The sequence below is a fragment of the Eptatretus burgeri genome, chromosome 7 (genome assembly GCF_056783735.1).
Source record: "Eptatretus burgeri isolate ZD-2024b chromosome 7, Ebu_testis_v1, whole genome shotgun sequence".
Lineage (NCBI taxonomy): Eukaryota > Metazoa > Chordata > Myxini > Myxiniformes > Myxinidae > Eptatretus > Eptatretus burgeri.
This window is the reverse complement of record NC_140967.1, coordinates 33,775,613-33,790,361: the sequence shown is the minus strand read 5'-3', so window position 1 is coordinate 33,790,361 and position 14,749 is coordinate 33,775,613. Positions and strand designations below refer to the sequence as shown.

Here is a 14,749-nt window from a genome sequence, read left to right as displayed (position 1 = left end):
GACACAGCTGCAGCAACTCCTTGGGTATGGTAACCATCAGAGCGACCAGACCAATAGTAGGTGTAACCACCCACCATTATCTCGCCGCAATCCGGTCTCCGAACCTCAGAGAGAGCTGCAATCCCGATGTCCAAACGCTTGAGCTCAGATGATAACAGAGACAGGTGATCATCCTCTCTTCGGGATAGGACATTCCAGGCACCCACCCGAAGGGACCGCCTCAGGTTAACCCAAGGAGACCGCCGTCTGGTGAACGACACCTCAGCACCACTCCGACACACTCTCCCGCAATCTGACCCAGGGTTGTTACCCCGTGGTTTCCCTCCTATCATCAAAGATTGGGGGTCCCGAAGGCTTTGCCCCAATCCCGTCATCCGGTGAGCTGCCCTGCGAAGGGAAGCTGCACAGGAGGTACTCCCACGGAGTGGGTTTTCAGATTTTTTTTGCGTTTTTGTGTTTTGCGGAATGAAGGGTTTTACGGTGGCCGGAGTGCAAATCCTGCCACCAACCTCCTAATAAAAAAGTAACCCAACTGCAGGAGGACATCCGCAAACACAGTTGGGCACGAGATATGGATGGCCGTTGGCTCACAAGGAGCTCCTCCGCCCTTTGACAGGTTTTGTTTTTAATCCTGCTGGGTGTCCATATCCAAACACCCTCCTCACCAGAAAATCTGGTGGGGGAGACGGTTTAGTCGCCGACAACCCGACCATGGAACAGGTTAGTACAGGTTTACATGGTACCTGTAGCAGGTCACAGATCTAACCTGACCTGACCATTGAGAGATGGGACCAAAAATGATATCTCGCACGATATTTCAAAAATGTTGTGGAAGGATTATGACAAAACTTGGTGGATGAGTTGGGTATGTGACAAAAACAAACCTATTAGATTTTGGTGTGGACGAATGGTCCGGATGTCAATCCAGCCTATCAGTGGGAGAAAATAACGTAAACTGTTCAGCCTGGCAGAAGTAAGCGCTTAACTGAGTACCATTCTCGTAGTTATTCTTTTCTATCATGCTAAAAATATAGAAACAGCCTATGTCCATTTCCAAGTATCAAGTAACCCTACACAGGTTGTTACCCATCATAAGGATCATAAGGAGCCTAATCAAGTACAACCCATTGCAGGAATTTAGAATTTATCCAGGTTAATGACACACAATGACCTAGTCTTTTTCAGAAGTGGGCTAAGCGTTGGATAAAATCAACCAAGTGTCCACATCTGTTACTTGCTTTATTAATTAATGCATTGCAGAGATGGTAGCATCTTCTTTTAAGGTCCCATAACACCCAAAAGTACTGAAATTTCATATATATATATATATATATATATATATATATATATATATATATGTATATGTTTGTGTGTATATATATATATATATATATATATATATATATATATATATATATATATATATATATATATATATGTCCTATAGGAGTTTTTCATCGTGATTTCAGATCTGACAATTTTTTCACAATACTCATTCTGTAAAATGTAAAATTAAAAAAACAAACCTCTTTGGGAACGCCCCTAAAAATTCTACTGAAAGGGGTGTAACCCACATGACGTCAACTGCAGTTTGACAAAGGCTGCACATAAATTATTTGGGTTGGTGTTCTACGTGATTCTATATCCACTGAATATTGGCTTTCTGTGTGTTTCCACATTCGATTGGTCGACTCGATCGCTTCGTTCATTTCTGCTTTAAAAGAAATCGAACATTTGCTTTTGAATAATGGATGACATGGACTTTGATTTGTCTGGTAGCGACAGTGAGTGTGAGAGAAATGAAGGATTTTGATCTGAATCACATGGAGAATTGTCGGATAACGTTGTCGCGGGAGGTGAAGTTCAGGCAGCTGGAAATGAAATATGGCCTTAGCAGTTCGAGCCCAAAGCAGGACAAGCAGAGGAAACTGGCGATGAAATTCCCAGCGTTCATGATGATTGGGAGGACATCGAAGGAAGACTTGGCAATAACAGCTGGTTAGACAAAATCCTATTCGTAATTCAATAATGTAAATTTGACTTGCATACTGCTCGATATCAGAAATATTTTAGTGAGGTGACGTAAACAGCACAGCGCAGCGGACATGTTTCTCCGCGGCGAATGAATCGCAAGCAAGGCCAGCGCATGTCATTGGCCGTATCTCTCCCCGCATAAAACGAAGCAACCTCGCTGTCTGGATGCGATGAAAACTTGTGTGCAGAACACACCTTGCGACACAATTATCTTGAGTCGTCCGATAAATCTGACGTTCTGTTGCATTTTTATTTATTTTATTCCTACTGTCGTCATGTAGCACCAGTAGAAAACAATTAAGAAAAGAGAATAATAAAAGAAAGCTTCAGCAAGTCAGATTTATCGGCCTAGTCAGACGGACGACGGATTTATCGGCCAAGTCGGACGGACGACGGATTTATCGGACTAGTCTGGACTCTAGAGATCTCGAGTCAATCCACTCTGTGCGAGTTTCTGCATGTGACGTCAACGCTGCGGTTCGCTGACGTCAACTTTTTTAAGGGGCGGGGCATAGCAAGTTGTGAAAATCACCAGAAATGATCGAAATATTGGTCTAATTATCCCATTTTTGATTAAAAAAAAACATGGGTGATTTCTTCACGAGGAAGGTCAAGTTAATATATAAATAACCAGAAAGTTTTGGGTGTCATGGGAGCTTTAAGGGCTCTGATCTGCACCCTAACCTTCTGTACATGTTTCCATTTGTCATCATTAAAAATAGCAAATGTCAATGAGATGCTACAATTAGGCTTGAGACAGATATTCTCCCTTATATGTGCATTTTATTTTATTGGTAGGCATGAAGAAAGATGTTACAGTACATCCCCATTTCCTGCATATATTAAATTTATCTCAAATGCTTCCAGAAAGTTCCACCCCTCGACTTTTGTCAAATTTTGTTGTTACAGCATGAATTTAAAATGGATTAAAATTTTAAAAATATTACTACAAATCTCGAAAAAATACCCCATAATGACAAAGTGAAAACATGCTTTTAGAATTTTTTTTCAAATTAATTAAATATGAAAATCTGAAAAGTCTTGTGTCAATAAGTGTTCAACCCCTTTGCTATGACACTCCAAATTGAGCTCAGGTGCATCCAACAGCAGAGATGAAGACCAAGATAGAGGGAGATTGGAGAGGTGGACAGGATGGATACAGAAAGAAACTCAGGAGGGAAAACTGGAAATTTGGATGGAGGAAGGGGGGGGGGTTAACGAAAGTAAAAAAGATCATGGTTTTAAATAGGAGATGATCTGAGATGGTGGTGAACAGCTGTCTTGAAGATCTGGAGGGAAGAATGGGATTGAAGAGAGTGTGGAGGTTGGTTGCACAGGCAGGTGTACTTTGTTCACCTCTTTGGGTATAGTTTCAATTACAGATTTTAATCCAGACATTGCCCGGTCCTTAACTACACGCCTTGTTAAATAGATTCCGACTGTGCCTAAAGGAATAGATAGTAAAACTATATACGTGTCTGTGTCGCTTGCATAACAGAGACGCAAACACAATCTTCCGTGGAAACTCACTGGCATCCAAATGCATCGATGAAGTGATGAAGCAGACTGGAATTCCTTACTTGCAACTCATTCTAAAACCTGTTGTGGATATGGTACGTATAGTGAACTGTACATGTGTGTGCATTCATTACAGCCGTGATTAACTGATTTAAACTTTTAAGCATGCAACAAGAGTTTATGTCACCTAAAAATCTCACCATTTTCCTGTAACACTCAAATGACCTTTACATCTTTAAGTAAATATCTGAACAACTTTACATTTTTGGAGCATTGATGCATTAATTTATATATACCTTAATTGGCAGGCATAAATGCGTCCAAGATTCGATTTTTAATACAATATGATTTTGAAAAATACAATAGAAAATAAAATAATAATTTCAGCCTTTGTTAACCAATTGATTCTCTGCTTTGAGTCTGAAACTGAGCATTGTGTCACCATGCGTTGCTGTCATTAACCTTGCAAAGCTTAATCACAGACTCTCTTCCATTTGTTTCTGGCAGATTTGTGAGGAGCACAAATTGTGCGAGATCGACCCTGTGAAGTTGAAGGACAGTGAAAATCTGGATGCTAACGTGGTGTGTAAGATACAATTTATGGTTCGAGTGAATCCGGTTAAATTTTGAAATAAATGGCCGACTCTGGGGTATAACGGTTAGAGCGACCACTCTGAATTTGGTAGGTCGGTGGTTCTAACCCTGGCCGAGTCGTACCAAAGACTTTCAAAACAGTACATGCTGCTTCCTTGCTTGACGCTCAGCATTTAAAGAGGGTAGAGCAAGGCCAATCAAACATAAGTTGGCAGTACTAGCACAGGTTTTGATCGGCCTAATATTCTCCTCCTGCGTTGAGGTACACATTTTTAAATACCCAGAATACCACGACAGTCGACTATTGTTAAAGAGAATAGTCTTGAAGACGCTTCGTTTGCATAAGCATTTGCATTATTTGTCCGATTATGCTTATTTATTAGTTTGTCTTTGATGATACAGTATATAGCGTTTGATTACAATCCATGTTATTTGCAGTACACAACTTCTGCCCCTCATCCTCTCTGCTATTGATATCAGTGGCATTCAGCTGCGCATTACACACTACTGACAGACAGCCATTAATTGGGCAGTTGGGATCATGACCACATCTCAAGACGATGTCCAGACTCACATTTGCCATATTCCCAAATAAGCAGTCTTCTGATTGCTGCAATCTTGGCTGTCACAGCTAGCAAGACATCAAGATTCTTCACTAGCATCCTCACAGTCAGCCTCGCAGTCATGCCTCACTTGCTCCACCCCCTCTTTCAACCTGGCTGCTTGGCTTTCAACACCATCTTGAACACAAACATAATCTGTTAAGAATTCTTGGGAGCCTTTGGGATATAAGAATTACACGCTCTTGTAACTTTCTGCCGACTTTCAGGTGATACAAATTATCTTGTCAAACCTTCTCACAACCTACAAATGTGTGCTCTAATATGCCTGAGTTGCCATACAATGAACATTTACCATTATCACCTAAGAGACTAGAGTGTGAGTCTGAGAGTGAGATTTCATAAACGAAGCATAGCGGGAAACAACCAAAGGTATTCTATTCCCCCACAGGTTGTGCATTGGTCAACCTACTCTCGATGTGCTTGGTTGTGACTGGCACACTGCTTTAGCCACCTGTTTCTGCTTATTATTTTTCCTCACTTCCTCACACTCTATCTGTATTCTCCCATAATAAAACCACACTGTCACCTATGAAGGTAATTCAAACATTGACATGGACATTTAATTTCAGAAAAATAAAAATCCAGAGGTTGATGAAACTTCATCCATTTGTCAAAGTATTGCAATGCTTACATTTCCACATCGTTGAAGCCATGCGTTCATGACACCTGCATATAAGTATTTTGGATGAGTATGTAGCCATTTTTGGACCTGGGCTTTGATACCTTCATCATCTGTAAACTTAATGTGGCTCCTCAAGACGTTCTTTAAGTAGTTTAAAGAGATGAAAATCACACGGTGACGAGTCTGCACTCTGTGGGGGATAATTTTGAACTTCTGAAAACATCTCCACTTGTGTCTTTGTGGTCACATGCGCTTTGTAAGGGTAAGCATTATTACCCAGTAAAGACACACCTGTCTGTCGCTTATGCATTCCGTTTGTCACTCCATTGTGTGGCATGTCACCGCAATGCTGTGCATTGATGCTTTTCCCATGTTCAATAGATCTCACATAAATAACCTCTGCCACCGAAGGTGGACGGAGGTTATGTTTTCACACCTGTTGGGTGGTCGCTAGACTACCCTTAGTCTCAGGTTTTCCGTCTGTCTGTATGTCTGTCTGTTTGTTTATATGGAATGGACAGCTCTGGAGGCCAGAGGAGTCAACTGATTTTGATGAAACTTGACTGGTAGGTTCATACCAGGATCTAGTTGTATGCTTTTGAGCACTGTTGCAATGGACGCCACCGTTGCCTAGCACCGAGACTGAAATTTTTGAAAAAAATCTGAAAATATTTTTTTTTTCGAAAATCAAAAATCGGCTTCCATGCTTTTATGCGCACTATAATCAACCTCTTTGTCAAAAATCTTCAGCCCGATCCATCAAAAACTGTATGACTAGTATGCAATTATATTACTATATGCTTTCACCCCAATGTTCGCGTTGGGATTCCCGAATGTAGGGTTAGGGAATCGAACACACATGATGAATGGACAGTTGCTCGTCATGTTCCTATATGGAACAACGAACGGCAAAAATGCCATCTGATATGTTGTCTTATCTACTTATTTCAAATTCGCCTTAGTCTAGCGACCACCCATGTCGCCTACCGGCTTGTCTGTTTGTTTGTTTCTCTGTCTGTGAGCAGGATAACTCAAAAGGTTATGGATGGGATTTGGTGGCCATGTTGGATGTGTGACAAGGACGAATTGATTCAATTTTGGTGAGATCTGGATCCAGATCTGATTACTAGAATTCTTTAAGTGATTCTTCACTATTGAGAGATACGACTAAAAATGATATGTGGCATGATATTTCAAAAAGTTGTGGACTGGTTATGACAAAACTTGGTTGAGGAGTTGACCCGGTGACAAAAATAAGCTGGTTAGATTTACAAAAAGTAAACTGTTCAGCCTGTCAGAGGTATATGCTCCACCTAGTGCCTTTCCAGTTTAAAAATGTTGAGGCCCCAAAGCATTTGTTTTAAGCTTTCCAGCTAATCTTGGTGGCACAGAACAAGAATGTCTCCTCGCCATGCTGACTCGTTTTGACTAGCTTGATGGACCTGGTTTTCATCACATGCCACAATCTTCTTCAAGCTATCATCTCTCACCTTCTGGTAGTGTTCCAGGAGCTCTGATGCAATGGCCACATGAGTTGCCGTTTAATCAAATTGGGACACACCTTGCACGATAACCTCATTAAATTTCATGATTGTTTCTACATTTCCAACTCAGACATTCAGTTTTGCAATTCCTCGTTACAATAATCCAACGGTTCTCCCAGATTGGCTGATCACCACGTTTGTTTGCTTTAGTGACAGCAGTCTGTTCCAGGTCAGAATGATGAACATTTCTCACTAAAATTATAAAACAAAATATTTATCATTTATAACTTTGGCATAATGAACATAGTCTTGAAAATGATCAAGAAACAGTTGCAGATTACTTTGACATTATCCATTTTCAAAGTACAAATCACCTTGTGGTTAAATTCAATGGAAAAATATTGTGGTGACATTAGACAATGTTGCTGAACTGTTTAGGGCCGATTGGGATGCAATATGAAAATTGGTCACGGGGGGTGCTAGATTAAACTTGGTCTGCATCTGGACTTGCACGCATGCACACTCACTTACTGACAGACAGACTGATTCCAATACCCTGTCATTCCTTCAGGAACATTTGTACGAATGACGAGCATCGTCAAATCGTGCACAGTCTCATGTGAATTTCAACTTGTTTGATTTTCACCTTGACAAGTAACTTGATGACGCAGCACTGTTCCATAGCACACCTGACCATACATACATGCATATTGCAGGTTGGTCACAATGTTGAATTAACCCAGAATGCTTTATATAGTGTTTATGCCACTTCATGTTTAATTTGGTCAGGGAAACAACATCTTTGCACAATTTTGTCAATGGATAATTATTATTGGTTCATGTTGTACAATAAGTCCATGCGAACACTAAATTCTACCTCATTCTACATACGAGCCTTTTCAGTGTCGACCTCCTAATAATGCATGTGAAACCATATTTTAAACATTGTAATCACTAACAACCTGCAATACGTGACTTTCAAAATGACATATGAATGTTAAACTAGGTCTTTTGTGCATGCGCTGTGTGTGCATTTTCAGTGACCCTTTTCTGCTCTCCGGGCACTTTTAACCTTGTGTTACTTGCACAAAATGTGTAAATTAAATAGCCTTTTTAACATGATTTTCAGCATTTAGATGAATGAGTGGCAATTTCAAAATGGTTCTGTTTCTGAATGCAAATTGGACTCTTAGAAAGAGAGAAATACGAGAAATATCTGTAGATTGAGACTAAGAGATGTTGATTTCCTTTCACTTCCTGTTAATTCAGTGTCCGTAGTGGATATATATATATATATATATATATATATATATATATATATATATATATATACATATATATCGATATGGATACAAACAAACACGACATAATAGTGACCGAAGCTTTTCGTGCTGCACTCTTCAGGGTAAAAATCGCAGCAAGTGAAGGAGAAAGTGAAGGTGTGTGCTTTATACGCAAGTCTCAATAAGGTAGACACTGATTGGTTCAACCATAATGACGTCACGGTTAATCCGAACGCCCATTGGTCGGCTCATCAATCATCAATGAACTCTGCTCCAGCCAATGGAAGCTTGAGGTGAAGATGATGAGCCGACCAATGGGCGTTCGGTTTAACCGTGACGTTATTACAGTTGAACCAATCGGTGTCTACCTTATTGAGACTTGCGTACAAAGCACGCACCTTCACTTCCTCCTTCACTTACTGCAATTTTTACCTTTATAGTGCATCAGATTACTGAAATAATCTTTCACTTGGTGGTACAAGCACCAAATTTGGTATACATGTGCTTGAGGACCTATTCTCTCAGAAAAGTATGTTACCCACGTTGAAAAACAAAATGGCCGCCATTTTTCAACATGGCCGCCATTTGAAGTGGTTTGAATCTGTGTTTGAGCTAAATTTTGAGGGAATAATGCTATTTTAACATTCTATGCATCGAAATATGTTTTTGAGTTAGAAAAATCCATTTCTGCACTTCCAAAATCGTAATTATTGAAAACTAAGATGATATAGCCGGAATTAAATGATGACGGGCTCTTTTAGCGCTACATTTTGCAAAAAGTAAAAAATGAACAATAATATAGCATATATAGCAGCATATCTAACAATAATATAGCATATCTTTTGATTCACGTGGTGGATTAGTCAATCATTTAGTCCTCACATTTGCATGTACACAACTGTGTACACTTGAGACTGAAGCGATAACATTTACATTGCAATTGGCATTCCGTCTTGCAGCCACATTTTGTTAACTGCTGACAACTCTGGGTAATGGGTGGAAGGGTCGTCCAAAAGACTTGCCAGACCTCACCATCTTTCTGCCACCCCCAGTTAGCAGGGCTTTCAGTTTGCATTTTGCACACTGTTGCCTGGCCCCATATGCAGCCTGCTTGGTAGGCAGACCGTTTGACATGCTGTATGAGAGCTGCGCTTGTCGGTGGAATGCCATCATAAGACCTTTGCTTCCGAGCGAACAAGTCCAGTCTTGCCTCATCAACTTTGTCCATAGTGCTGTTCTTGTCATACATGGTGATGACAAACTTCACAAGGATGTTGTAGTCTGCATTTCCACGACTGGTGGGTACTGACTTAACTGCTTGAAGACGGGAGTCACTTAAGGGTAAACCTCCCACGCCTGCCATGCAGTTTTTTTGCCTTTTCCACAAAAAGCTGACAGAATATCACGGCCAGTGAAGGCGTGAAAGAACAGCATGCCACTGGATTTGTCTGGGCCAAGATTCGCCACCATGTCATGAATTGGCAACCACTTAATGAACTGACCCTGGTCAAATTCAACCCACAGCATTTCCATGCCTGCATCTTGGAGGGTAGCAAAAACACTGACTGCAACAACGAGAATATCTGTGTCACATGCTTTAATCAACACAGACGTCATCTGTTGCTTTGCTGCATGAAGAGCATGAGTGAAGATTCTGGAGTCGGCTTCCTCGTGGTTACAAGGACTTAAGCCATCAAGACTGATGGATCTTTTGCAAAGAGCCTGATCTCCTTTGGTCACAACAACGACATTGTCAGGACACATGGTCACTATCTTATCAGCAAGGAACCCAAAGAGCTCTGTCTTCTTGTTGTTGTTGTTGTCTCTCAGGAAACTTTTCCAGTTAGGTGGCAGCTTGGTTTTCTTCATCACTCGGCGTCGATCCCCTTTGCCTCTCTTTGATCTTGTTTCAGCCTTCAGGCTGGAAGTCCAATAAACATCAAAAACTATGTCTGTCCTCGCAAAATTCGATGAGTACATCTGAATCTTTGGAACCACGTCTAGGACAGCATATTCCTCAAAGGTCTTTGATGTCTTTGGCGGCAATGAATACACAAGAGAGGACCCATCAATGATAACAGCATCACATCCTGGTCTAGTGTCGGGAGGAGTAACTGTAGCTTCCAGAATTTTTGCAAGTTGTGACTTCTGACCAGTGTGGAGTTTCCCCCTGTCACTCAGCGCCGCAGGGAAAGACTGGTTTTCATGTTGGAAAAACTCAAGCAGGTCACACTCTCGTGCTTGGCAGGATATAAAGAGTTGCGAGAGCAGACGGCAATCATCTTTGAGTACCTGCTGCTTCATGTCGCCAGAAGTTGCAGCTGCCTCTTGGCGAAAGAAGTCTGCTTTGTTCTTTTTGATGGGCTTATAGAAGGAAGCTCCATCACCCAGACCATTGAAAAATTCTTGGAAGGCAACTTTACCTTTCTCAAGGTGAGTCCTTACAAGTTCAGCAGTACTGGGATGCACGATGTTTTTTTGAGTCCAATGTGAGCAGGTCTTTTGATTCTTCCTGAAAAGGATTGCCCAGATCCTTCATTTCATCAAACAATTTCTGGACCTTGTCAGAGAAGGATTTCTGAGATAGGCTGGTTTGCTCATGGTGCGTGATATCTTCATTTGCCACTTTGGCCAGTGACGCCAACTCATACTGTGATATTAGCACGCTAACTTCTGGTCCAGACACCATCCACCTACCTACTAAATTGGAGCAAAGCTGGAGGTAATGAATCGTATACTGAAGTCTCATGAAGATTGCCCTCATATTTACATTTGTGATCAAGCATGTGCCTACGCAATATCTTGGCAGCTTTGGCGAGAATGATGGCATCAGAATAGGTTGATGCTTCTGACATGACAGGACCTACATCCTTCTTGAATGTCAGATAAACATCACGTCCATCCTTGTAGGTTTCCAATGCAGTTATCTCTGCCAAAAGCTTTTCTTTCAGTCTGGTAGAGTTCACATCAGGTATATCTGTTCCAAATTGTTCAAGTCTTTCCTTGTAAAGACTCACCAAGTTAGCAAGTCTAAACGAAACAGGCCCATCACTGCTGTTTCTTGTCTCAATGACATAGGTAAGAAATTCAGAGAACACCAAAGGTAAGACTTCCTTTTCTTGGGATGACTGGACTTTTTCTTTGTTCTTGGCTGCAATATGTGCCCTCCCTCTATGATACAGAGCTGTTAAGCAAGAGTAGTGGTATTTCAGTTCCAGGGCAACCACATCTCCACCGCTCAAGACAGCCAAAAGCTTGCCATCATTAAGATTGCGAGCACATTCATTAAGCCTCTCATTTAGCTGCATGGTCATGGCTTGTCGCAACTTTGACTTTGGTTGTATCTTTTCACATAGGAAACACCGTTGCACTTCCATGCTAGTTCTTCGCATTTTTGAGTGCCCTTCTCCTGGATCATTTTGAATTTCAGCTGCTCTTTTAGTGGCACTCTCAAGTTTATAGCTGTCAAACATTTTGTGACAATTTTGGTGGTACTTGGCACTATTTCGCCTCAGTGTATCCTCAATACCACCTCCTTCATCCAATCTGGATTGGTCTAACCTGATCGGTAACTGGTGGATTGCCTGAAATTGTGGTAGGTTTTTTGCTATCATGGAATAACCATCAGAACTACACTCATAATGGGTTGGGGAGACTTCAACTCTTCTTTTGTATCAGTCTGACAGAGGCAACACTTCCTCCAGTCAGTTTTAGGAGTACAACTCAACTGATTATTAGTGGACATATTGAACAGGTTAAGGCCGAGGGTTTATCCTTTTACCACCTAACCGTACAAAATGCATAAGCACATTGAGATAAGGGATACAACTAGGTTCATACATACAAATGCCCTACACCAAGCCCGATCGTTCATCCAGTGCCATTTAAGTCCCGTGCGATCTGTACACCTTCCAGGTAACTGAAGCCCCGTTACCCTTGGCTCGGCTCTCCCGCGCTTGCACATCCTGTCAATTCAGGCACGGCTATCTAATAGTGTAATACTACAACTAGCTATACTTCTAGCTGAAATATATACAGGGGCTTATTAGATAACATTTGGGACACTCAAGTATACTACAAACTACAGTTTAGGTTAGTAAACTCCAGCTACAAATAGTACACTATAAGCTGACACTGAACCCCATGCTGAGTCTCACAGCAGTGATGTCACCAGTGTGCCCTGGTTGTGCTTTAACATCATTCTTATTCACATAATGTAATAGAGCTTGACCGCATCACCACAATACATGATCACAGATGTTGCCCAGCAATATCTGTGATAATTTTGTAAGACAGCAACAAAAGTACTGATTTTAAGTCATGCAATGGCCACCATCTTGAAAACTGGTAACCATTTTCGAATATTAGTGCCAAAATATATTTCTCCAGTCAAAATACAATCTATTTAACATTTGGATCAATAGCATGTTTCTATTTATAGACGTTTAGCACTGAAAACCCTTTTTCCTATTTTATGAGACGGCCATCTTGAAAAATGGCGGCCATTTTGTTTTTCAACGTGGGTAACGCACTTTTCTGAGAGAATGGGTCCTGGAGCACATGTATACCAAATTTGGAGCTTGTACGATCAACTGAAAGATTCTTGTGGGATACTAACTTAATCTGCCCCACTATTAAGAATGCAGCACGAAAAGCTTCGGTCACTATTATGTCGTGTTTGTTTTTATCCATATTGAAGTTTTGTGACACCAAACATCTGTTTAAATATCCATATATATAATATTATATATGTGTATATATTATATTATATATGTATGTATATGTATATATGTGTATATGTATATATGTGTATATATGTGTATATGTATATATGTGTGTATATATATATATATATATATGTGTGTATACATTGTTACGGATTTTAGAATCCGGTCTGATGAATGCATCCACACATCCAGGTCCTCAGACAGTTATTTCCTTAAATGTATGTTCAGATTAGCCCCATCCCAATGTCAAATGGGATCTTAAATGTGATGCGTTGAGAAGGGTAAAGGATAAATCCCCTCTCTTATGGGAAGCTTTTTTCTTTACGACAGACACGTTTACACACATTTCTTTCACGAGCTCTGAAGCCTGCCCCCATTCTTCCTCAGCGGCAATCTTTCGTGAGTTCCAACGCCCGCCTTTTTTGGGAGCGCACAGGTCGTCATGGTAACCGTGCACCAGTGGGGTGGGGTGAGCTTGGGGTGGACGGAACCCCGCGGCAATGGCCCGGAGATATAAAAACGAGCGAGACGTATGTTCTGGGCGAAAAGAGGAGAAAAAAGTGTGAAGAAAAAAGCGTAAGGAAAAAAGAGTTGAGAAAAGTGTGTAGAGAAAAAGCGAGAGGAAAAAGAAAAAGCGAAAGGAGAGAGGAAAAGCAAAGGGCGAGAGAAGCGAGCAAGAAGTGGGTGTCTGACCAGCGCCGACGAGACAATTCGTCTTTCCCAGTGCTTTGGCAAGCGAGCGTGTAGTGTGGGTGTGAGCAACGCCACCAACAAGTGAGGCACGGGTCGGTCACAAACAACACCAGGGTCTAAACCCGTGACGGACGATATCGGTGCCCTCCAGACTTCGATTGGCGTTCAAGGCTGCCCCGCGAGAGGGTGCATGGCAAAGCTGGGTGCTGACGACGGACGTGACATGCACGCACGCATTTCAGGACATTTTCGCTTCACGGACAACTTTCTGGTGAGCGAGGCGATTCTTCCCCCTCCCCCCCTTTCCCCTGAATGATCCGTTGAGTACCCATGCCTGTGCTTAGCTGTAAGTCGACCCCCAGATAAGCATCTGCTCTTTGTCTCTTTCCTGGCATTTTGATTGATTTTGCTTTGAAATTCGTTCTTTATTTACCTCAGAAAATAAAAGGTTCTTTTTATTTATTTATTTATTTATTATTAATAAATCATTTGTCGATTTCCAACCTGTCCGTGTTTGTTCTTTCCTTCCATTGGTCTAGCATTGTCCGAACCGAAATAGACTGGGTGGTAATTACCACAGATTTGACCAAAAATAGTCGGCACACACCAACGGTTAAAACGCTCGGCCGCTCTAATTAAAATCTAATCAGATAATATTGGTGCTTTGCCGAGGGCGCGTTCCCCGCTCAGGTAAGCACATGACCTCTAGTTAAACGGAATAATTAATAATTTAAAAAAAACGTGTGTGTGTGTGTGTCCGTGGGCCCTGTCTGATAAGTAGAATGCTTAAGTGCTTTTTGCTGTACATTATTTGCATTGCTTAGTTGGATAACTCTGCCCTTACATGTTCCCCTCGTTCCCCAATTATTGTTGTAAATAAATTCCCCTTTTGTTGAATGTACCAGCTTGTCCTTGTCCTTTCTACCATTGGTTTGCCACGGTGTGTATTGGGGATTAGGAAGGCCGTTGCTGCCGTAATTGTACATTTGGACCGACGGACCTCGGTAACCATCCGCTCGGGTTACACACGGTTCAAGCACGGTAACGGCTTGCTCCACTCAAGGCCTGCCGAGGGTGTGATTCCTCGGTAGTTGGACTGCGTTGGTATTTAGGTATATTGAAGTTGGCAAATAACCCTACGCCACACGGTCGAATTATTGGCGATTCATGG

General features: G+C 41.5%; 1 protein-coding gene across 2 annotated transcripts in view; it reads left to right on the top strand.

The window, feature by feature from the left end:
• The window catches only part of RASA3 (RAS p21 protein activator 3), a 161,426-nt gene that overhangs the window by 105,680 nt on the left and 40,997 nt on the right, over positions 1-14,749 (top strand). For both annotated transcript variants that reach the window (XM_085888004.1, XM_085888005.1), the window contains 2 exons: positions 3,533-3,647; positions 4,060-4,134. In XM_085888004.1, coding sequence (XP_085744130.1) covers positions 3,533-3,647; positions 4,060-4,134 — 190 coding nt within the window. The remainder of the gene's footprint in view (positions 1-3,532; positions 3,648-4,059; positions 4,135-14,749) is intronic.